Below are 24,849 nucleotides of genomic sequence, written 5' to 3'. Positions count from 1 at the left end.
GGGACTTCCAATCCTAGTTGTTTGAGATATCTCCATATTGATTTCCACAGTGGTTGCACCAGTCTGCACTCACACCAACAATGAAGAAGGGTTCCTTTCTCCCCATAACCCACCAGCATTTGTTCTTTATTGATTTCATGATAGCAGCCATTCTTTCTGGTGTGAGGTGGAATCTTAGCATTGTTTTCATCTGCATCTCTTGAATGACTAGTGATGTTGAACATTTTTTTCATATGTTTATTTGCTGCTTTTACCTCTTTCCCTGAGAAATGTCTGTTCATTTTAGATGCCCATTTTTGAATTGCATCTTTAACTTTGGGGGGGGTCTGATTTTTTTTACTTCTTTATATATTCTAGGTAGTAGACCTTTGTCTGAGGAACAACTGGTAAAATTTTTTTCCCACATTGTAGGTTGTCTCTTAGCTCTGTTGGTGGTTTCTCTTGCAGTGCAGAAACTTTTTAATAAGATGAGATCCCAGTTGTTGATTCTTTGTGCTAGGTCCTGTGCTATTGAGAATTTGTTCATAAAGTCTTTTTCTATGCCAATGTCTTCAAGAGTTCTACCTAACTTATCTTCCAGCAAGTTTAGTATTTCTGTCTTAATATTTGGATCTTTAATCCACTTTGATCTCAGTTTAGTGCATGGTGATAGATATGGGTCTAGTTTTAATCTTTGGCAGGTTGAAATCCAGTTTTTCCAACACCATTTATTAAATAGGCTATCTTTCCTCCAGTGAGGGTGTTTGGCTCCTCTGTCAAAGATGAGGTAGCTGAGTATGTCTGGAATTGTTTCTGCATCTTCTAATCTATTCCACTGATTTTTGGGTCTGTTTCTTTGCCAGTACCATGCTGTTTTTATCACAGTGGCTCTGTAGTACAGTTTCAAGTTGGGAATTGTGATACCCCCAGTCATGTCTCTGTTGCCTAGAATTGCTTTTGCTATTCTAGGTCTCTTCTGGTTTCAGATGAGCTTTTGGATTGTTTTCTCTAGTTCTGTGAAATATGCTGTTGGGATTTCAATCAGGATTGCATTGAATCTGTGTAGTGGTTTTGGAAGTATGACCATTTTTACTATATTGGTTCTTCCTACCCAGGAACAGGGGATGTCTCTCCATTGTCTTATATCCTCTTCCATCTCTTTTTTCAGAGTGCTGTAGTTCTCAATGTAGAGGTCTTTTGCTTCTTTTGTTAGATTGATTCCTAGATATTTCATTTTTTGGGGTGCTATTGTAAAAGGGATTGTTTCCCTAATTGGAATGAGAAAACTTTTGATGAAAGGGAACTTCAACTACAAAAGATGAAAAAACCATGGCAATAGAAAAGCTCTGGTATTTGGAAGGGTTAACAGGGAATTCAATTTGCTGAGTACTTAAGGAATATTAGAAATATAGTGAGAAAGTGGGTTGGAGTCAAGTTATAGAAATTCTTGAATCCCTGGTCTATACTTTATAATTTAAGCAATAGTGAACCATTGAAGATTGCTGATCCAGTGGGTAATATGACCAGTATCTCTCCATACAGATGAACCCTATGTTATTGTGCAGGATATGTTGAAGAATCAGATGTCTAAAAGAATCAATGGAAGTCTACTTCAGTGGCCACGTATGAGGACAAGAACTATAGGGTAGCAACAGTAGATGTGAGTGAGGAATATGGGTGGCAGATACGGGGGTGGGGAGGAAACTGCAAAATCCAAAGTGGCATGCATTTACAGAGAAAACAAAAGAGTACATGAGTTCAGCTCCTAGGTTTTGGGTTCAGGTAATGAATCATAGATATGCAGGACTATATCTTAGTTAAGAAGTGAGAACTGGAGATAAAATGATGTTAAGTACCCTCTACATAGTGATGAGAGTTGAATGTTGAGGACTGGAGCAGAAATTTGGTGTCTGTTTAGGAAGCAGGAAGAAGAACCACCAATGGAGACAGATCAAACAATGAAACATGAAATACCTAATAAATCGTATAAAGGATTTCAAGGAAAAGATGGACACAGTTGGTTTATGCTGGAGATGTCAAAATGAATTCAGAATTTAAGACAATTAGATTTGCTTGGGACAAAAACTAAATTTCAAAAGATAAAGAATGACTGGATGTTCAGAAGGCATAAACATCAGCTATTGATAATCTTTCAAGAACTTTATTAAAGAAAAGAACAAGGGAATATGATACAAGGATACAATGAAATGAAGGTGAGATATTCACTTTACAGTAGACCTAAGTATGTTTGTAGGCTGACAAGAATGGATCAAAGGAAAAATATTAAACATATGAATGAGTAGAACTGCAACTGCAGCATCCAAAAGAGGGCAAGAGAATAATTAAAAATAGAGCTGAACCACTCCCTGCCTCACAAGCACAAGGTTACAAGTTTGATCCCTGGTACCAAAAAAAAAAAAAAAATGGAGCTTAAGAGTTAGGCTTGGAAAAGGAGAGGATGAAGGTGGTAGAGAATTCAGATATTCTCAGATGGGGAAAAGCTAGGGGTACTTGTGTTAGATAAGTTTGATTTCAATACAAATGGAGTTGAATTCATTTGCTCACTTATTCTTTCAAGGACAATAAGTGCCTTTAATATGTCAGACGCTGTTCTCATCACCAGGGACACAGCCATGAACAGGAGACAGAAATCCCTGTCTATGTAACTTACGTCCCTGTGGGAGAACCAACAACACACAAAATAAGTAAAATATGGTCTATGATGGCAATAAATACAAAGAAGAATATAAAATAGGAAAGGGGTTTAGAGAGTATTAAGGAGGATTACAATTTTAAAAAGTGTTTTTCCATCATGACAGAAGAAAACTAACCAAAGAACTAGTTTTGTTTTGTTTTTTCCTGAGAATTGAATCAAGCCCTCTTGCCCTCTTCATAGAAGGTTATTAAATGCTGATCCTAGCTTCTTAAATCACTGTTGCTGATTACAGAAATGAACTCATTTTGCACTTTTGCTTTTCTTAGAGCTAACTGTCAATTAAGCACAAATAGAGAAAAATTTATTGGGTCTTTTATCTACTTCCAGTGTCAACAATGATAGTTCATAGCCCATTTCCCAGGGTCTTTCTCGCCACCCAAAAAAGAATGAAATCTGGATGTTGATAAGGCTTGGGACCTGATTATGGTAATGGCTCTTTATAGAAAGGCCAATCACAGTTAGGAGAGAAATGTAAACTGGGGAGAAAACCTTGGTATTTGCTCTCCAATCCCTACACCTGTGTATGTAGAATGTGCATTTAAAAAGCACCTAAAATTGATCTAACAATGCTATAGATAATATTTTGATTCTAAAATGGTATTTTGGTTTGAATATACAAATCATTTTCTCATGAAAATCACAGTCCTTCCTTAACAAATATTTTACCAGTTTTAACAAGCAGCAATTATGATAATCGACCAAAAGATTTCCCTCAGGGAAAAGAAAATCCCATGGTCCAAAGGACGTCTACAATTTCTTCTGCTGCACTTGGACTCTTCATGTCTTGTGATATTTCTCCACATTAAGTCCAGTGAGTAATAAATGGGAATTTGATTGTTAACTATTCACATTTAAGGCCTCAGACTTCATGTTTGTTCCATTTCTTACAGCCAGAAATCAATAAACAACTTAGCCTGACTGAATGAAAAAAATTTGTTTTCGGTAACTATAATACTGTAGCTGCCTTTTTATATATACTATCAAATTTAATTGTCCTGCTACCTATAAAGTAGATTTAATTTTCCTACTTTATATATAAAAGGAAACAGAGGTGAGTTAATCCTAAGTGGAGGTAAAAATTTAACTTACTTTGTGATTCTAAAGATCATTCTTTTAAGCACTATTTCCATCGTGCAGATAAAAGTTGATCTTACTCTCCAAAAAGTTGTAGCACAAACACCAAGGTGCCCCTTTTGGACTTGGGAATTTATAATTAAGCCAATAGTTTTCAAACTTTTCAGATCCAGGACTACTTTTGTATTCTTAAAAACGACTGAGAATCCCAAAGAACTTTTGTGTATGTCGGTCAAATCGATCAGAATTTACCAATTTAGAATTAAAAACGGGAAAAATTGGGCCAGGGATTTACCTCAGTGGTGCCACCACCTGCTTCGCAAGTGCAAGGTCCAGAGTTTGATCCCCGGTAACAACAACAACAACAACAACAAAGTGGGAAAAACTACCACAGTTTATTAAAGTAAGTAATAGCCTTTGGAAAACTCCACCCTATGCCTATGAGAGAGAAAGAAAAAAGCAATGCTATCTTGTTAGTTTCCTAGGGCTGCCATAATGAAAGTGACTTAAAGCAAAAGATATTTAGTATCTCATAGTTCAGGAAGCCAGAGGTCCAAAATCAAGGTGTCAGCACATGTGGCTTCACGTTCCTCCTAAGTTCTGCTGGGTCCCTCAGCATCCCATGGCTCCAGTCTTTGACTCTTCACATGGCATTCTTCCCGTGTTCCTGTGTGTGTGTCTCTCTACCCTTTTAAAGATTCACTCTTTGAATTCAGGGGCTTGTGCTTACTTGTTTACATCTGTAAAGTCATTATTTACAAGATCAGTTTCCATTAGACATGAATTTTGGAAGGACAGACTTATTATCTGCCCTCTGGTCCCTCATGATTCACACTCAAAATACATTCTCCTACTGACAAATTACCAAAAGTCTTAACCCATTTCAGGATTAACTCTAAATCCAGAATTTCACCTAATTATTATCAACTCAAAAACTTAAATCCTCAAGTATGGATAAGACCCCATCTTGGCCTCATCTCCATCTGTGGACCAATGAAAGTAGAAAACAAGTTGCCAGCTTCCAAAATACAGTACAGTGGTGGGACAAGAACAGGATAAACAATCCCACTCCAAAAGAGAGGAAGTGGAAGGAATCGAAGTGTCAAAAGCTCACAACCCAAAAGGCAATTTCCATTAGGTTTCAAGGACAGAGAGTAATCTGTGGCCCTGTCTGTCCTTTGCCAGCAGAGGCTCCAACAAGCCAGGCTCCAACAAGCCAGGCTCCAGGTTCTCAGAGGCTCTGTCACATCCATCCTCTGGGCCCCTGGCAACAGTCTTCTTCATTTCATCCTGTCTCTGGCTCTCCTTTGGTACAAGCTGGCAGTGTTTCTGCTAACATAACAGTCCCTAAAATATCTGTCCATCTTCCATAAATATCCAGGGCATCTACATCATTAGACGCCAGGGTACTCCGCGGACTCTCCCTGGAAGACCTGTATCCTAGACTCTGCCAGGACGATTGGCTGGATCCAGGGTCACTGCCTAAGCTCTGCAGCAGCCACACACTTGGTGACTTCTCCAGAAACTGCCTTGGCATCGTTTACGATATGGGTATGGATAGGCTGTGAATTTGTCAAATAATCATTCTGATTTCTTTTTGCTGAACAGTACCTTCCTCGATTTCTTCTTGTGTTTCACTCTAAGAGGCAAGAAACTCAGGCCACACCTTACATATCTTGCTTGGAAATTCCAGCTGAATATTGAAGTTCCTTTTCATTCTTTCTTTCTTTCAATTCATTAAGTTCATCGGTATATTTTAGATATACAATATGCTGACATTCATCTTTGGGAATTTGTACCTTTACATGATATATCTTGGCTCTTATTTTTCCCCCCTTCCCCTGCCCTCCCTTCAACCCCTCCACCCCTCCCTACTTACAAAGACTTTGTTTCCATTGTTTTCTTTTCTCATATTTTTCCTTTCCCCTTCCCTCTTTCCACTTTCCCTTCCCATTTGGACCTTTTCTATTTCAAATTATCTATTATACATTTCGATCCTCATTTATACTTTCACACCACAGAAACTATTCAGTATTTACACTTGTGTCCTATTTATTTCACTTAAGAGTATGGCCTCAATTTGCATCCATTTAGCCATAAATGTCTTTAGTTTACCATTCTTTATGGCTGAGTAATACTTCATTTTATAGAAAAACCACATCTTTATCCATTCTCTAGTTGATGGGCAATTGGGCTGTTTCCAAGTTTTAGCTATTACAAACTGTGCTGCTATGAACACGGCTGCACATGTATCATTGTGGTATGATTCTTTCAATTCTTTGGGGATGATACCCAGCAGGGGAATAGCTGGGTCAAATGGGACCTCTGATCCTAGTTCTTTGAGGTATCTCCGTACAGATTTCTACAGTGGTTCCACCAGTCTACACTCCGAAATGTGGAGAAGGGATCCTTTTTCCCCACAGCCCCGCCAGGATTTGTTATTGACTTCTTGATAGCAGCCATTCTTTCTGGTGTGAGGTGGAATCTCAGTGTTTTCATTTGCATCTCTCAAATGACCAGTGATGCTGAACAATTTTTCATGTTTATTTGCTGTTTCTACTTCTTTGCCTGTTTATTTCAGATGCCCATTTTGGGACTGGGTCTTTAAATTTGGGAGGTCTGATTTTTTAAAGTTCTTTATAGATTCTAGATAGTAGACCTTCGTATGAGGAACAGCTAGTAAGTTTTCTCCCACAATGTGGGTTGTCTCTTCAATCCGTTGGTGGTTTGTCTTGCCCTGCAGAAGCTTTTTTATAAGGTGAGATCCCATGCTGGGGATTTAGCTCAGTGGTGCCACTGCCTGCCTCACAAACACAAGGTCCTGAGTTCGATGCCTGGTACAAAAAAAAAAATTCCCAGTTGCTGATTCTTTGTCCCAGTACATGTATGACTGAGATTTTGTCCGTGAAATCTTTTCCTACACCAATGTCAAGAATTCTACCTAACTTCTCTTCTATTGTTTCTGCTTTATTATTTAGATCTTTAATCCATTTCAATTTTAGTTTAGTGCATGATGAGAGATATAGGTCTAGTTTTAATCTTGGGCAAGTTGAAACCCAGTATTTGCAGCATCGTTTATTAAAGAGGCTATCTTTCCTCTAGTGAGGGTGTTTGGCTCCTTTGTCAAAAATGAGGTGGCTGAGCATGTCTGGAGTTGTTTCTGCATCTTCCAAACTGTTCCACTGGTCCTCAGGTCTGTTTCTTTGCCAGTACCATGCTGTTTTTATCACAGTAGCTTTGTAGTATAGTTTCAAATTGTGGATTGTGAGGCCCCCTACCTTGTCTTTGTTGCCTAGAATTGCTTTTGCTATTCTAGGTCTCTGCTGGTTCCAAATAAATTTTTGGATTGTTTTCTCAAGTTCTGTGAAATATGTTGTTGGCATTTCAATTGCATCGAATCTATACAGCAGTTTTGGAAGTATGGCCATTTTCACTATATTGGTTCTTCCCACCCAGGAGCAAGGGATGCCTTTCCATTTTCTGATATCCTCTTCGATCTCTCTTTTCAGAGTGCTGTACTTTTCAGAGTACAGTTCTTTTATTTCTTTCATTAGATTGATTCCTAGGTATTTCATTATTTATTAAGTTCTACTTTCCACCCAACAGAACACTAAATTTGGCTAGGTTTTCTGCCACTTTATAAGGATTACCTTTTCTCTAATATCCAGTGACATGTTCCTCATTTCTGTCTAAGGCCTAATCAGAAGCACCCTTAATGTTCTTATTTCCATATTCTGTTCATGAAAATACATAAATTCTCTAAGATGGTAACTTTCTCTACTGTCATCATCACATCCTTTGGAGACTTCACTAGAACTGCCCTTAGTGTCCATTTTTCTTTATTTTCCTTTCCTTCCTCTCTTTTCCCTCCCTCCCTTCTTCTTCCTTTCTTTCCTTCCTTCTCTCCTTAGCAACATGTCTGCTTTAGTTTATTACATCAATATTCTACCTACTTTTTAACAAATGGTGCTGGGAAATCTGGAGAAGAATGCAGGAGAATGAATCGATGCAGATTGTTCACCCTGTTCTAAAATCAAAGAAACCTCTAAAACTGTGAGCCAACATGACTCTTTTCTCTTTATAAGCTGACTATCTCAGGTATTGTTATAGTAACAGAAAGCTGACTAGTTCAAGTGCTTTATGTAGTTTTAGAGGATTTAGTCCAGTACTGATTTGCTGTGTGGATTGGACCTATGATGAGACACCACTTCATGGCAGGAGTATGTGGCAGAGAAAAATCACCCACTTGATGGCAAGAGAGGAAGAACGGGCAGAGGTTCCACTGTTCTAAGTGCATGCACCCAGGGATCTGAAGACCTCCCACTAGTCACCACCTCATAAGAGTTTCCACCACCTCTTAATAACACTTCACTGGGAACAAGCCTTTAACAAACACATGGGCCTCTGACGGATACTTAAGACCCAAACTATAGTAGCATCTAACATCTAGCTACAGAATTTCAAAATTGTTAATCATAGCTTCTCTAAATGGATGTTCACGCATATTACATAGTTGCATACACTATATATAACAAGCTTATGAACTTTACTCCTACTAAGCCATTAATGAGGTTTTTCTTTGTGGCATTAGACTTTCAACAAGTTACTCATAGCATTATTTATAAGATATTATTCATCACATGGTTTCTGTATTGATTATAAAAGAGCCAATGTCTAAGCCAATAAATGCTGACTTAATGGCTACAAATTTGTTTGACTTAAAATTCACTTTTAATGCACTTGTTGGCCTCAATCCTTTAAGGTTAAGGAGTTTCAAGTACTGTGACCAAAAGTTATGATCTAGCTACCTACTGTACACATCACTTTATCTATGACAAGTTCACCTTCTCTTTCATTAGGGACATATCTGCCTGTCAGATAGAAAAAGCTTTAATTTCCCCAGTATTGTCAAACAATCATAGATGGCAGCAAAGCTATGGAAAACAGCACTTTTTAATAGAAAAGCAATTATTAATGACACACATCTATAGTGCTCTTGAGTTTGTTTTGGTTTGGAAACTATCAAAAATGTTAATGGAAAATTGTGCAACTTATATTCTGATGAACAACTCTATGAAGCAGAAACAGGATATGGATTCAGCCTATGTTCTCATCAAAAATTAAGATATTTTTTCAAGAATTAAGTAGCTTCTCTCCCTGGTGGAAAAAAATAACCTTTGCTTAGGCTGGATTCCTTGGAGATCAGCCAGAGCACATCATACAGTCTATTCTCTTGCTTTTTCATAGTGTAGCCTTCAGGAATACTATGTCAAAATTCACTCTTTACTGTTACTCTGCCCCCAAAATAACTCCATATTTCTTATCTCACTTCAGTGAATATGCTCAATGCTGAAGAGATCTGCGATTTGGGACACAAATCTCCTAAGCACAAAACCTGCACCTCTGAGTCTGGGAAGAAAATGGTAGCACTACAACATAGGACCTTAGATGAAATGGACAAACTCATAGAAGATCAAGAAAATCTGAGTAGACTATTTAACAGAATATGATTTAGTAATTTAAAACCTTCCCATACAGAAAAGATTAGGTTCAAAGTATCCATGTTAATCTCTTTTCCTAGAATATTCCCACAACCCCAAATCTAGACACACACACACACACACACACACACAAACACACACATGCGCGCGTGCATTCATGCACAGGTGTATACACAATATATAAATTACTCGGAAATCCAGCAAAGGATCTTAATTCTCTTTAATGAGAAACTATTTTATTCGGAAAAGTATAAAGAGAATTAAGATCTTATATACAGATATAATAACCAGGAAGAGGTTATGCTTTAAGGATGCTATTCTAGATAGTTTTTATGGTCATTTTCAGCTCCAGAGGTTCATGATACTGCCATTATGGATAGAGGGCAATCAATTATGCATCTAATTGTCTCAAAAGGAGGTCAAACCTTTCAGAGTTCAAAAGATTTTTAAAACAGTCGTGCTTTTAAAAGCAAGAAATGGTGCCACCTGGTCCTGTGTTGGAATTTCCTCAGGCAAAGCTGGAAGCTGCATCCCGAGATCTTCTGCAATGAAGTCTTCTGTTATTTGTTATTTTTAAGATGATATCAACTGTAGTACTGCTTAGTTTAGAAATTCTTTTAAGGAAAAAGTAGCAAAAGGCACCAAATTTCAGTTCTAAGTCAGGGTTAAAATCATCTTCTCCCTCTTTTTCCTCTTCCTCTTCTTCTCTTCCAACTGGCTTGTAGCTTCGGCAAAAAACATGACTTCACTTTTCGCCTCACATTCCCTCTTGAGATAATCAAGACCTGCCATATTGAAGCCTATAACATCCTAGAAAAAGAAACAAAAAACAAACATTATGCTCTTTCAGTTCAATAGAGCAGTATATGTGAGTCAGGGGACAAGAGCTTCAGATATTACTTGTTCCTCCCTTGCTAAAAAATTTTCTTGTTTTTGTTTTTTTAGCTAGCCATACCAGATCCAACAAAAACTTTATCTCAAATACAGATTTATATTTGGCTAGTACTGCTAAAGACAAAACAGTATACTATGCTACTTCCAAGTCACATATATGCTAGGATTTTGCTGCATTAGTGTATCTCTACACAAAGACACTTACCCGGACTTGCCTGACTTTCAAGATCGTTGTTTCCTTTAACTCTTCTATCACTGGCACAAGCATTTGGTTGCTAGTGATCTGTCCAAAGTGAATCCTAACAGAAAAACAATACAGAGTCACATTGCAAAGAGAGGTTCTGGCCCTGGCTGTCCTTCCTAGAAGTAGTAGACAGCCATAATATCAAAGCAACAGCAACAAAATCCCACGTCACTGGAATAGAGAAAACCTTCTAGCAAAAAACAAAACCTTAGAAAGTTTCTTTCCTCACCAGTTAGTACATTTTGATGACAATTTTTAAAATGTTATGCTAAACCTTATCACATGCTGAACTCATTGCAAAGCTAATTCTTTTCCCACCAATCTACCAGGTGACCACAGATTTTTGACATTTCTTAAATTTTTCCACAGCAAAAAAGTCATTTGTCAGAGAGTCACACTCTGACCTACAGTGCCAAATACCTCATGACTCCACTATAGCTACCCTTCAGGTAGTGCTCATCCATGACAGCCCTTGGGAATGCTAGAAGTGACCCTGATTCAATAGCACATATGCCATGTACTGCTCAATCTGAATTTCTGCCTTCACAACTTGCCCAAAATTATAAACATGGCTACAGAAAAATGTAAACATATCATACTATTCTCTTGGTACCATCCTGATAAGAATATAAGGAATGGAGAGCTAAGAATCAGGAAAACAGACCAATTCACTAAATATTTATTCAGTAAATCCACCAAATATACTTGTTTAGCCATTTGTATTGGCTGATCAGTTTTTGTTTTCAATAAGGGTGTTTTAAGCAACATTCAATTTGTCTCTATTCCTGTCCTCCACTGAAACAGCTTGGGAGGGTCAGAAAATGGGAAATGAGAATAATATCTTAAGTCTTTACAAATACATTCTTCTCAATCACATAATAATGACAAATCCTTCACATTTAAGAACAGAACATAATGAACATAATCTCTATATGTTCCTTGGACTGCCTCCATATATGCCCCTATATTTTCATTTGCACATATCGAAATAAACTAGTTATTCTCTAAAATGTTGTTATGAGGACAAAACAAAACCAGCTAGCATAAATTAAATACAACAAATCAAGCAAATGGGCTCTTTATTAATTGGCTTTTGGCATACTGGCTAGAATCAGAGCTACTACTATCCTGGACTGCACCTTGAAACCTAAAATGGATTAAGCATTCCTGAGCAACATCTTACTGCTATGAAGTGGGTCATCACTACCCGTTTTAAAGGTAAGAATGTTTCCAAAGGGTTAGAAACATGTAGGGCAGATGACACTGAAATTGTGAAGTTTCTGAAACCAAAACACAGTATTTTTAATTCCAAGGGCTGATAGCTTCAGTTATCACACCACTCAGCAGTTCTTTAAGTAGACATGGTTTCTTTGCAAAAAGGTGTTACCTGAGGAGAAAGAAGAGGCATCTACATATAAGTTCAACATCAGATCCCAGCTGAATGAACTCATTGAAGAGTTTAAGAATGTCCGGGACATAAGAGAAAGGTAGCACAAGTAGAGACTCTTCCAGTTCACTGAAAAAGAAAAGATGAATATTGAAAATGTCATAGTCCTTAACATGGTCAATTATGAAATCTTTTTTCTTACTACTTTTCTATTACTTTCATACTTGAATAAATAGATCTTGCTCAGTCAGAGTTAAATTGAATATTCATCATTATTCTAGAGGACTTGCTTGGCAGTGTTATTTTTAATATTCATATTGTAATCTATTTGACATGCTGTGTGGCTCACGGCATGTTGGGCATGTCTTTTTTTCTCCAGATAAACACTATTCCTCAAACCTTTTAAGTATTCCACCTTTATAAGATACTTTTTCAAAAAAACCATACATGAATCTGTGTTTTTCAGGGCTTTTGAGTTCATGATGATTACTGATTCTGACACCATTCCTACACTATTTAATTTTGCTCATTTCATAGCTTTTTAATCTTGGAGACCAGCTCCTTTTAGAATCGGGTCTAGTATTATTTCATAAATTCTAATTAGTAATCTTAAGAAGGTTTCAATTGGGATCAGAAATCTATTACTTAGTTCAAGAAAATTACATCTTTAAAATACACTCTTCCTTCTTTGAATGTATTATACCTCCATGAATTGATTTTCATTTATATGTCTCCAGTGAAATTCATCATTATCTTGAGATGGTCTTACTTAAATTATATGTAGATATTTTGATCCATTATGAAAATAATTTTCAGTAAGACAAACATACATAAAACCAAGAGGTAGATCATAAAATTATTCCAAAAATATATGAAAAACAAAATTAAAAATTCTAAAAATCATAAGTGAAACTACTAAGGGCACAAAGAGGATAGTAACTAAAAAAGGAAATATACAAAGGGGTGAAAAATATGAAATTTTAACTTCATTAACAGTAAAAAAATAAATAAAGGATAAGACCACTTTTTGCTTCTCGAATTGCTAAACAACTTTTTAAAGCCTGGTAAAAATCAGTTATAAGCACTTGGAAAATAATTTGGAAGTATAAAACTTTAAAAAGCCCATGTGTATTAGATCAATTATTAGGCAACCAGGACTCTATAAAATTATTCAGTAATGATGACAAAGATTTATATGTGAAGGTTTTCACTGAAGCATTACTGGTAATAGTAAAAAATGAGAAACAAATGTAACATCCAATAGTAATTACTTGTTCAATGGAATATTTTGAATAATCCAATGATGTGTTTTTGAAGAATATTTAACAATACAACAGTTCAAAAAGTATGTAAAAAAGGAAAAAAAAACTGTATGATTCCAACTATGTGTACATAGATAATAAGCCAAATAAAACATATAGAAAAAATGTTAACATTGTTGGTACTTCTGATTTTTTCTTTTTTTGAACTAGGGATTGGACACAGAGCCTTCACACTGAGCTACTGCCTCAGTTCCTTTTTTTAATTTTTTACTCTGAAACAGGGTCTTGCCAAGTTGCCCAGGTTGGGCTTGAACTTACAATCCTCCTGCTTCAGCCTCCCAGGATGCTGGAATTATAGGCATGAGCCCACACAGATGGTTTGAATTATTTTATTACCTACAACATAAACCTCTCACTTGTTCTTAAAAGTATCTCCATACTTTTGAAGAAACTGCCTAGTTCTTTTTTGTTTTTTGAGACAGGGTCAAGCTATGAAGCTCAGGCTGACCTTGAACTCACTATGTAGCCTAGACTTGGCTTGAACTCTTGAGTGATCTCCTGTCTTAGCCTCCTGAATGCTGGGATTACAGGCATGTTCCACCACACCTGGCTAGAAGCCTTAGTTCTAGTATTTCAAAAGAACATTATAATGAATTATTCTTCATTAAATTTTTGACATAAACTTCTAAGGAACATAATCATCAGTTGTAATTTTTCTTTATTCCATGTTCACATAAGCACTCGATATATGGTGCTACATGAGGAACCCTAATTGTGCACTGGGACTCACCTTGACTTGATCCCTTTAAAAATCTGTAATACATAAGCTGAAGGCTATAAGGGAAGATAACACCATTAGTGACACTCTTGGTTGGTTTCTGTGAACACTATCATTTCTATCACCTAACAAACAAGGATCCCTCCCTAATTTGAGAAACAGTGTTCTAAGGTGACAAGACCTGCACGGGCTTACAGTCAGCCAGATCTGGGTTCACAAATGAGCTGAGCCTTTACCAACTAAGTTGGGCCAGTTTCTTTATCTATAAAATGAACATGACACTGACTCAAGATTATTGTGATGGATGAGACATACAAGTAAAATACTAACAAGTGATTGCTGGATAGGCATATTCCTTTATTCTGCCCTCTCTTACTTTGTTTGATTGACTTACGTCAACTCTTCCTCTAAAGACTTATTTGAAATTTCACTTAAATGAGCAGAATCTTCAGAGGGTTCTGGATACTGACCCTAAGTGAGCGCTAGACAAGAGAAGAATGTGAGTCCAGTCCAACCAAAAGGCCGACTTAGGAAGCCACACTAAAGTGGTCCTTTGGAAACTCACACAAGAGCTTAAATATGGGAGGGTTTCTCCTATATGAGAAGGACAAAATATAAACAAAGACCAAAATAAAAGACAGGTAACAGGAAGTAGGGAGACAGATTTTTCTCAAATGGGAAAGTGACCAAGACATGGAGGGAGGGGGTAGTCGGAGAGGGGAAGAGGATGACAACAGAATTAAGATGTGTTACGCACATGTACCAACTCCACAAAAGGAATGCACTCATTGTGTACTGCAAACGTGTACTAATTAAAAAAAAAAAAACCTTAAAAAGAAATTAAAAATATTTAACACTCAAGAAATACTTTTAAAGACAAATGATTTCCCCAGGCATCCATCTCCAAATTGCAATGCCTCTCCGCTTCCTCTCATCTTTGAAAATCAAGGGAAGGCAGACATTCTACTCACTGAAATATTGCCATAAGCCATCAGGATGGGGTTGGTGGGAAGAGGAACCTGTGAAGAAATTATTATATGCCATTACGAAGACAGTGATAGCACTTTTCACAGACAGGGTAATAACAGCATTTTATAATTTTTAAAAGAGAAGGAAACCCTAAAAACTGGAGTCGTATAAAAGAATTATAAGACCTTTCAGTTCTCCACAGTACTTAGAAGTCTGGGTAATACATTTTTATCTACAGACCAGAAAAGGTTACCCTGCCTCCCAAACCAACACAGGAACATGAGCTCCTACCTCAATACATTAATCACTTTAATCTATAATTCCTATCCTTCCCTTGTTACTAAGACTAAGATTCCTTCCTCCTATGGTTCCTCCATTTCTTTTGATACCTGAATTTTGATACCGGAAAAGATTCTACTGCATTTATCTCATATATTGATCTGAATTAATTCTGAAAGATTATCATCTCAGGAATCCTATTTATAATATTTCCTAGCTCATAGCTTAACGGACTATCTTACCTCTTTCCCTGCGGCTTTACAAATGGCTTTGTGTTCTTTCATTTTTGCAGTTTCTTCTCGGTAAAGCTCAATGGCCTCCATGATCCTCTCAGCCTACTCAGATGATGACAAAAGAAAGAAATCATTACAACACACTCATCATCCCAGCACACACCAACTGGAAGGCCTGACTACACATTTATCATGCGATGCAGCTTGGATCAGTTTAATAAAGACATGCCAAAAGAATGCCAAATAGTATTTATAAATATCTTTGGTTTTATTTATTTATTTTAATTTGTAGAGGAAAGACTAAGGTGAGACCAGCTCTGGACACTCCATGTAGGGAAGTTTCCAGAAACACCTACAAGGTGCTACTTCTAGAAGGAATCAGGGTACCTTGCTAGCAACCATACACGGAGCAGGTAAAGGTTATGATCTCCAATGCAAATTTCATCAATCTTTTGCCACAAAAGGGTATTTCATTGATACAGAATGAGACTTTTACTAAAAAGCTATTAAAAAATGAGATGGCACAGAGGTAGGATAGAAGAAATAAGCAGAAATGGGAAGGAAATCATAACTAAAAATTGCAATTTCTAGGACCCAGCCAAAGTTACCCAATGTGATCCATATCATAAATTTATGCTCCTTCCCTTCAAGACCCATCACACCCAAAATTCCTTAGGAATAGTTAAAGTCTATAAATTGTCTTAATTGAAAAAGTAAACAGGAGGAACCTGATCCTAAAATAAAGGAACAGGTAGACAGAAACCAAATAATATTTAAATTACCTATTCAAAAAAACCTGGGCCCATGCCTATAGAATGGGGTAGGGGGTAGGCTGCCTTTCCCTGGGGTTTTAACCCCTTCAAAAGAAGCATAAGTATTCCCTGTTCCAGGAAATAATGCACCTCATTTCTCTGAGCAGCTGCACTCCACTCTTTTGAACGCACATTTCTGACTTATAAACCCTTTCCGAGCCACTTACTGATGAATTTTGAAACTTCCGTGACAACAATTGGCAAACCTGCGAGTCCATTCCATTTAGACTGAGTTAGATTCCTTATCTTTGCTTCGGGAATCTCCTAAGATCCTGTCCAGTGACAGCACGCTCTACATCAACTCACCGCTTTGACTGTTTCAATAGTTTTCTTTCCGGTAAAGTAACTGTCACCCTGAGTCTCCCCTGGAACCTGCCAGAAACAAAGAGGCCTTTGAACAATGCTGTTCAGGCATTAAAGGAGCAGCAAATAAGTCTTTTATCTAAAATACAATGGGCACGATTTTTATTAAAACAATAATATAGCCATCACTGAGTACTTTATTTTAAACATGTTATCATAAGAACATCTTACAAATGTTTATAGAGTGCGCAATTTCTCAAAAATTTTCTCATTTTTATTTTCTAGTGAGTTACATAATTCTCTAAAGTCTTTTAAAAAAATAAGTCAGAATAACAATTGCTCAGTACCAAATTTGGTCAATCACTCGTCTCACAAAACCAAAATACACAGTTGAATAAAAAGCCTTTCACAGGTTCGCTCTTACAGCAGCTGATGATACCTGTGGAATCTAACCCCGATTCCAATTCCACTAGAAAGTCTTACAATCACAGTAAATTCCAAGGTCCCCAAAGATTTACTTACAGCTGGTTGGTCTTCTTTGGCCACACTTTCCTCATATTCTGCTTCCCTTTGCTGCCATGAGATACATTATCGGTTAGTTCGAGATGCAAAAAAACCAAAAAACATGGTCTTTATGTAAAATGAAATAAGGCAGTGAGAAGCTTTTTCTTCCACAGCAATTCCCGAATGGTATCCATGTCTCTGCCTGGCCTCTGAAGTGGGTGCCACACTACCCTAAACAGGAAGCTTCGGCTAGGAGAGCCTGCGAATTACCCACCAGCGTGTTGGAAACCAAGCCTAAAGTTCTTACCATCTCCCTTTCTTCCTCTAGAATAAGTGGCTCCTTTGTTCTCTCCCAGAGTCTCAGAGATTTGTCATGAGATGACGACACAACATAGTCCCCACTGGGGCTCACAGCAAAACACCAAATTTCCTGGTGGTGCCCCTGGAGAAAGAAACACCAAAAATAACCCAAGTAAGAACAACTCAGTCATGGACCACTACTGTCTATATTAGTGAGTGATGTAAATGTTCTTAAAACCAATTCTTAAGCACCCAGCAAGCAGAGCAGCCAACACGTTACCTCCAGAGTTTGTATGTGTTCAAATTTGTCTGCATCCCACTGCTTAATCTTACGGTCTTTCCCAGCGGTGAAGAAGAGGTGAGACTTCGGTACGAACCGTAGGTACATCACGCTGACAAGTGACAGAGGATTTGAAAGTCATCAAATTCCAAGCTACTAATAAGTCTTACAAACACAAATGGCTTTGACTAGCTAGTTCTAGTGTTCAACTATATATTAGAACTTTCCACTGATGGCAAAATAATGGACATAGATGTTTTAGGAAATGACACAAATGACTCAAGGGGAGGCCTCTGAGAAGCCTACACCCACCTGTCATCATGTGCGAAGAGAGACTTATGGCAATCCCCAAAGTCCAAACCCCAGATTTTCACATTTCTATCAGCAGAGCCAGTGGCTATTAGAGCTCCATCCTATGAGAAAGAGAACCAAAACACTATTTAGTATTTGAATTCTATAAATTAGATAAAAGCTAAGCAGAATATTTAACTCAATCCTTTCAAAAACATTAAAATAAAGCCAAAAATATAATAATTTCATCTCTCTGCTAAAAGCACCTAATTCTTCGCTTTTACTTAGAGAGCCACTTAAAAAACTTACGCAGTGACAGTATGAACTCCGTGGCTTCGGTGTTCCTGGACTGCCACAATGCAGGGTTATGCTTTCACGTAAGATTACCCACTAACTCTGTTAAACAGGATAAGCAATTGCTAATCTCTGCCATGAGATCTGGGGTCAGGATAGGAGGAAAGGGTTAAGAATGACAGTGGGATTCAATCTGCTAGAATGTTTATGACTTGGCCTTGTACCCTGTGTTCTCCATCACTATTTCCTCATATCTTTCCTGTGCCAATGCCTAGTTCAACAGCTTTCTTAGTGCAACAATTAGACAGCTACACATTCAGGCTTTTTTTCCCTTTCACACAGAATAGGCACTGTTTTTGAATACACATTCTCAACTCCTAATCATAACTAGGTATTAGAAAAACGGGATTCTAGCCAAGGACTGTATACATATTGCAAACTAGAAGAAATGTCCAAATACCAAGTTAACTTCCTTCTCACCAATATATCCTATAGTACAAAGGGGGAAGCTTTTTTTATGTCTTTCATTTCTAGGGTGCTCTACCAATTACAGAATTTTAGACAATACACTTTAGGAGAAACACAACAGTGAGTTACAAGAATTGAGATATTTGTGAAGTTATCCTGAAAACATTAATTATATTTAAGATATGATATAATACATAATCCACCCCACTATTTGTGGAGAACATCAGATATACAACAGAATAAAACTATCTGAAATGAAATTATCAAGCCAAGAAATGAAAAAAATGTTAGTTTTAGACAAGATAACTTTTTAAAAATTCTTTATTTTAATGTAATACAAGTAGATATTAAAAAATATAAAAACACTTTACTTCTATGAAAAAGTAAAACCAAATTTCATAATAAAATAAGAGAATAACAATGGTTAATATACAGTGTCATGATCTTATATGAATGGCCAAAATGTTACTCAGAGCATAAGTCATAAACAAAAAAAATTCTCCCTTACAAAGAAGAAATAAACAAACAGGATAAAATTTTCTTTTCAATGAGAAAAAGAAACTAGTATAAATGAAACAAAGTAGCATTTATCTTAAAATTTTTTTGGGGGGGTACCAGGGATCAAACTTATGAGGCAGTCAGCGGAACCACTGAGCTAAATCCCGGTCCTATCTTAGAATATTTTTGAAACAACAGAACACATAATTTGGGGAGTTATTTGAAACTTTCCCTACTTCCTATTTATCTTTTTACTGAGACACTATTTAAATTTTACTTACATAAGAGATGTCCATGCATATAACAGGCAGTTTGTGTCCATATAGTGAGAGAAAAAACTAAACATAGAAGAAAAAGAATATAAATAATTCATATTTGTCTAGAAGATATAATTACATATGGGTCTAAATATAAATATGGATGTAATACTAAACACATTTCTAGATTGTGCTTTATATTTTAGAGAAGATGAGCCATTGAAGACTTGTTAAGATATCTGTCCACTATCCAGACCCTACCCGCTCTTGCCAAGAGCACTGTGACATAGTGAAGGCAAGGAGGCCCCCAGAAACTTGCTGCCTGCTAAATGAAAAGACTCTGGAACACTTGATTTCTAAAACATTCCCAGGCCCAATCTAGTGTTATGGACACTCTGGGTTTGGGGCCCAGTATTTTGTATATTTTAAAGGAACCAAAATGATCCTGAAGTCCAGTTAAGTGGAAATACTGCATAGGACACCTAGAATGCTCTTAAAACTACTAGCTACGGTAGGATTTTCTGTTCACAAGATATTTTGACCTATAATTTGCTTCACCCAAAATTTAAGAACCATAGAAGTCTTTAAAAACCCTTAGTTTCTCTAGTATATTGACAAGGTTTTGATTTATATACAAATTTGCTGGGCACAATAAAGATACTTCTTTATAATTTCAACCCAAATTCTTAAGGTCTGTCAGAAAGAAAACAAGTATTTCTCCAGTACCTTCAGGGTGTCAACATAGAAAATTTTCACAGTACAGTCCAGCAAAGACACAGCCAACAGCTTCTGACTGGGAGAGTAACTGACACACAGAACATCTTCATCTAGTTGTAAGGTTCGCGTTTGCTTCACAGAAAGTCTAGCATCACAGAAAGCATCAAGAAAATACTAAATAAATGAGTACCTCACAAACCCATGGCAGAAAATTCCAAGCTCAAGCATAAAAGAGATACAAGTATTTTTCAAAAGGTTATTCAATGACTCCTCATGTTTGATAAAAGAAAAAAAGGACTAAATCTCACCTTTTTTGGGTGCTCTTTTCATCTTTTACCAACTCGAAATCCCAGAACTTCACAGATTTATCTGCACCGCCTGTCACAAAGCCACGCTGAAAATTAAATGACATTTCGATTAAAAACCATTTTAGCACAGAAACTTTGCTAAGAAGCACATCAAAAGAATTTAAAGGATGATTTTTAAGTGGTGCCACAGGATTAGAATGAAGAGAAATGTGATTGTCCCTAATCTCTTCTGTTTTTTTAGGACATTGTTCTGACAAACCTCATTTGAGAATTCCCAGTAACACAGACAGAGGTGACAACCAATTACAAGTTCTATCCAGCATGGCCAATGTATCTAAAAGTGTACTTTGTTTAGTATAATTGTCTTATGTGTCTTATATGGTTTTTTGGCCTGTTAGTCTGCCTGTTAATCTGTTTTTATAATAATTAACTTGTTAAAGACATAAAATAATTAATTATCTGATGCTGACAAAAGAAATTTTAAAAAGAAACAGGCATGCAATGGAAGGAGCAAGAAAAAAAAAAGAACTGAGATGTGTTATATACATGTACCAAGTCCCCACAATGAACACAATCATTGTATACTACAAACATGTACTGGTAAAAAAAATCTGTTTTGAAGTTCTAGTTATACTTCAAGAAGAAGAATCCTTAATGAACACTGTGGGGTGTATGTGTTTTTGTTTGCTTCATGTAAGACAACAGTCAAAAGAATTTGCTACAAAGTAATACAACTAGTTTGAGGAATATAAACATATATATATATACAAAATGAATAATCTAAATAAATTTGTTTAAAGTATTCACCTAAGAAGAGTATAAATTTATTGCTGCAATGTCCCTGTTTAAAACATAGGACACTGGAGCTCTTCTTGTCTATTCTGCTATCTCATAGATTTTAACACAAGAAGCAACCATCCCACGATCCCTGGTTTTGTTATAGTGAAACATTACAAAGTTTATGGAAAATACAGAGCATCCCAAATACAAGGTGTTACTACTAATTTAAAGTCATAGTTGTTTTGTTTTCATTCCAAATGACATGAAAGTCTAGATTTATTTTTCCAAAAATACTATGTACTTTCAATAGATCAAACTTTGCCACCATTGAGAATATTATAACAAATGGGTTAAATCTCTTATGATAATGTAAAAAAATGTATCAGAATCTTTAGAACAACAAGCACCACCACTAGAATAACTATACAGTTCTCCAGGATGACTCTCATGAAGGGGAGCACATTTTTATGGTAAGAGCTGATATAGTGCTTGGAAATAAGACTTTATGGTCATAGATGTTTGGACTAAAAGTGGAAAAGAAAAGTTTACTCAACTCACTGCATTGTGTTGCTCAAGAGAACACTGCCTCTTAAAAATATCACAAACCACTGGTTAAAAAAAAGTCATGAGGATAAGCAATTTGATGCTGTGCTGCTGATGATCAAAAGCAGCTAAACTAGAATTCATTTCATAATGACAGCATGGCTAATGACAGGCAGATGAAATAGGATTAAATATAAAGTTTGAAGATTAGATACACTACAAAAAAGCTTTCTTAAAGAAATCCCAAGAAAAATCTTTCTTAGGTAGCGGTTAAAATAAGGATTGAGGCAGACAGCAAGAGTGCTTAAAAAAGTGCTAAAAAACACTAACAGCAGCTCTAAAAGCTGGTTTAGTTACCTGATCTGGAGAGAGAGACATGGACCACAATGCTCCATCATGGGCTTCTATTGTCTCCAGCAGATTTCCCGAGGCCAAGTCATAAAGTTGTAATTTCCCTGTCTAGGAAGATACAATAGGTACACAACTCTAATGAGCACAACTACCATTTCCACGATTCATGCCTATACAATTTAGAAAAGATTTCATAATGAAGTAACAGCAGTGCAATCTATTGCTTAAGGAAATGGATTTCATCCTTTGTATTCCCTATCTGCATAAATACTGTTAAATCTCCTACTGAGTTAACCTTAGCCGGGCTGCTTTGCTGTACAACTACATGGACTACAACCTTGACCCTTACATTAGTTGCACAACTTTGAAAGAGAAGCATCATAGCCATAGGCAAATCAAAACGAACATAATAACAAACGCAAAATCCAAAATTCTTTTAAAGATTAATCAGTTCCTTCACGGGACTACTCTTCATAATAACTGGCTCAACCAATACTTCATCTAGTTTAGTTTCCTTCTCCACAATACTTAGACAATGGAAAATGGAGATCTACCTACAATGCTGGAAAGAGCAATGAACTAAAACAAGCAAACAAATAAACAATCATATTGTCATCTCATAATTTGATTCCTGGTTAGAGATCTGTAAATGTGATGATCATGGTGTTGGCATGTAACACACACTCAGTGGTAAAGCCTAACTTTGTGCTGAGCTTCTGTGGAAAGATTGTGAAATAAACATGAGTCCTGGCCTGGTTTAATTATGATTTGGATATCATATGTCCCACAAAAGGCTCAATTGCTGATGGACTTCTGGAATATGAGGTCTCTGCTATCATTAGTGGACTGGTTTGCTGATGAGATCAATTTGCTAGTATTACTGGGAAGTGATAGAAACCGAAGGTAGAACAGAGTTAAAGGGAGTAGATCATGAGGTCATGACCTTGGGGAAAGATGTGGTCCTCAGCCTCTTCTCTGACTCTCTTTCTCTCTGCTTTCTGGCTAACATGGAAGGTGGATGAGCAGCTTTCCTCTGCTGTGTACTTCCTATATAATGTTTCTCATTTGCCAAGGCTTAAAAGTAATGCAGCCAGTGACCATGGACTGAGACTTCTGAAACTGTGAGCCAAAAATAAACCTGTTCTCTTTTTAAGTAACCTTTCTCGGGTGTTTGGTCACAATGACAAAAAGCTTAATAGCATAGCTTCTTTAGAACTCTGTGGCCTCTGGAAAATGTACTCCTGAATCTGTTTATCTATAAAATGGAGTTTATATCATCAGTGTCTCTGAGGAGGTACGAGGATGAGAAGAGATGGATACTAATTGCAGGCTACAGGGATCCGGCCAGGGACTGCATGTTGGTCACATGGGCAGTCCTCACAGCAATTCCCAAATGCTTCGCAACAGAAAAGGGGACATTTATGAGAATAAATGAAAAGTGAGAAAAAAATTGAACTCAAATGTTAATGCTGTGTCCTTGACACTGACCCTAAAAACCTTTCCAACATTTTATACTTTTTGTTGGACAAGAAGTATCTGTTGTGAAACACAGGCTTTCTAGTAAGATTCATGCAAATATGGCCCAGGTTTATGGAAATAATAATGACAAATCCTTGCAAAGCCCTTTTCAAAACATACCACAGACTATTCCAATTTATTCTCATTGCTTCTTGTACTGCCAGCTCTACTTGAGATCAGTTATTTGATGTGGTCTAATAACTGTGCTGAGTCTTTTGCATATTTCATCCCTGTGAAGTATGTTATTAATGTCATTCTACCCAAGAAAACCAGGGCTAACAGAGGTAAAGTAATTCCTCAAAGGTCACAGCTATTGAGTGGCAGAGCCAGGATTCCAAATATCTTTGTAAGTGACATCATCCTCTTAAATAAATGAACATTTGAAAAGAAGCTGTGAGACTTGCTCCAAATTATTCATTTTATAAAGACAAAATCTGAATTTAAATCCCTTGCCTGCTTATGTCCAAACTAATTAGCAGCTAGTGATTAGGATTTGGTCAGTTTACTTAAATGATTCTATCTGCCAAATATTATACCAGATATTTGATATATTTTACCATTAAGTTTAATGTATTATAGTATCAAATAAAACAGTATTGCATACATATTCATAAAAATGATCATTGAAATGGTAGTTATATCATGGTCATGAATTTAATATTATTCTTCATAATCTGACATTGCTTTAAAACATATTAAGAAAAAAAGCTTAAAAAAAAATCAAAAAAGGGCAATGAACTAACATCTTTCTATATATATAGATTTCAAATATGCTGAGAAAGAAGCCAGATTTCTCAAACACCTTGAAGATATTGAGCAGAAATGCTTCAAAAATCCAAGAAAAAAATCTGTTTACCTTTGTTCCTATGATCACCTGCCTATCACCAGGTACAAAGAAGGAGCAAAGTGCATATTCACAGCTCATTGTCCGAATACACTGCAGTGTAGACCTAGGAAAAAGAAGAAATAAAGAACTCATATGTTAAGGGAACCTGTTCCTCATGATAAAGGTTAGTGTGTACATTTTGACTCATACTTAGCCACATAGAGGAATCAAAACACAAGAGTGTTAGTTATTCTTGACTCAGACACATTTACATTCAAGAAAAAAAAATATTATAGAGCACCAAATCTTGTTTTCTTTGTAGGTATTTCCTGATCCTCAGGAACAGAATATACACAAAAGCAAAACAGAAGTCATGGCGGGCCTCTTCAGGCTCTGATCCAACATTACACCAAGAAGTAGGTGAGCCTGAAGGATTAAAACTGAATTAGCCAGTCATTTCATTTTCCTATAAGTAAATTTCAT

At 36.6% G+C, this 24,849-nt stretch overlaps 2 protein-coding genes across 11 annotated transcripts in view; one reads left to right on the top strand and one right to left on the bottom strand.

Moving 5' to 3' along the window:
• The window catches only part of Spag17 (sperm associated antigen 17), a 210,235-nt gene extending 200,845 nt beyond the window's left edge, over positions 1-9,390 (top strand). For 6 of the 7 annotated variants that reach the window (XR_015452066.1, XR_015452061.1, XR_015452062.1 and 3 more), the window contains 3 exons: positions 3,362-3,506; positions 5,151-5,320; positions 9,104-9,390. Coding sequence is in view for 1 of the 7 variants with exons in the window: in XM_021265754.2 (XP_021121413.2) it covers positions 3,362-3,501 (140 nt within the window). In the remaining 6 variants the exon portion in view is untranslated. The remainder of the gene's footprint in view (positions 1-3,361; positions 3,507-5,150; positions 5,321-9,103) is intronic. The other variant, XM_021265754.2, reaches the window with a different exon arrangement.
• Positions 9,391-9,473: 83 nt separating this feature from the next.
• Positions 9,474-24,849, bottom strand: part of Wdr3 (WD repeat domain 3) — a 34,527-nt gene continuing 19,151 nt past the window's right edge. For all 4 annotated transcript variants that reach the window (XM_004853828.3, XM_004853825.4, XM_004853826.4 and 1 more), the window contains 16 exons: positions 24,397-24,490; positions 22,029-22,130; positions 20,349-20,434; positions 20,050-20,185; positions 19,348-19,404; positions 17,828-17,928; positions 17,516-17,627; positions 17,243-17,377; positions 16,954-17,004; positions 16,435-16,500; positions 15,326-15,418; positions 14,807-14,854; positions 13,848-13,891; positions 11,796-11,924; positions 10,370-10,463; positions 9,474-10,080 (listed from right to left, as the gene is read on the bottom strand). In XM_004853828.3, the coding sequence (XP_004853885.1) occupies positions 9,925-10,080; positions 10,370-10,463; positions 11,796-11,924; positions 13,848-13,891; positions 14,807-14,854; positions 15,326-15,418; positions 16,435-16,500; positions 16,954-17,004; positions 17,243-17,377; positions 17,516-17,627; positions 17,828-17,928; positions 19,348-19,404; positions 20,050-20,185; positions 20,349-20,434; positions 22,029-22,130; positions 24,397-24,490 (1,504 nt within the window). In that variant the 3' untranslated portion in view covers positions 9,474-9,924. The remainder of the gene's footprint in view (positions 10,081-10,369; positions 10,464-11,795; positions 11,925-13,847; positions 13,892-14,806; positions 14,855-15,325; positions 15,419-16,434; positions 16,501-16,953; positions 17,005-17,242; positions 17,378-17,515; positions 17,628-17,827; positions 17,929-19,347; positions 19,405-20,049; positions 20,186-20,348; positions 20,435-22,028; positions 22,131-24,396; positions 24,491-24,849) is intronic.

This window comes from Heterocephalus glaber, unplaced genomic scaffold (assembly GCF_053883595.1).
Source record: "Heterocephalus glaber isolate CG9 unplaced genomic scaffold, H.glaber_assembly_v1.0 deba00001442, whole genome shotgun sequence".
NCBI lineage: Eukaryota > Metazoa > Chordata > Mammalia > Rodentia > Bathyergidae > Heterocephalus > Heterocephalus glaber.
The sequence above is the reverse complement of the archived record's forward strand: the minus strand, read 5'-3'. Positions and strand labels throughout refer to the sequence as shown.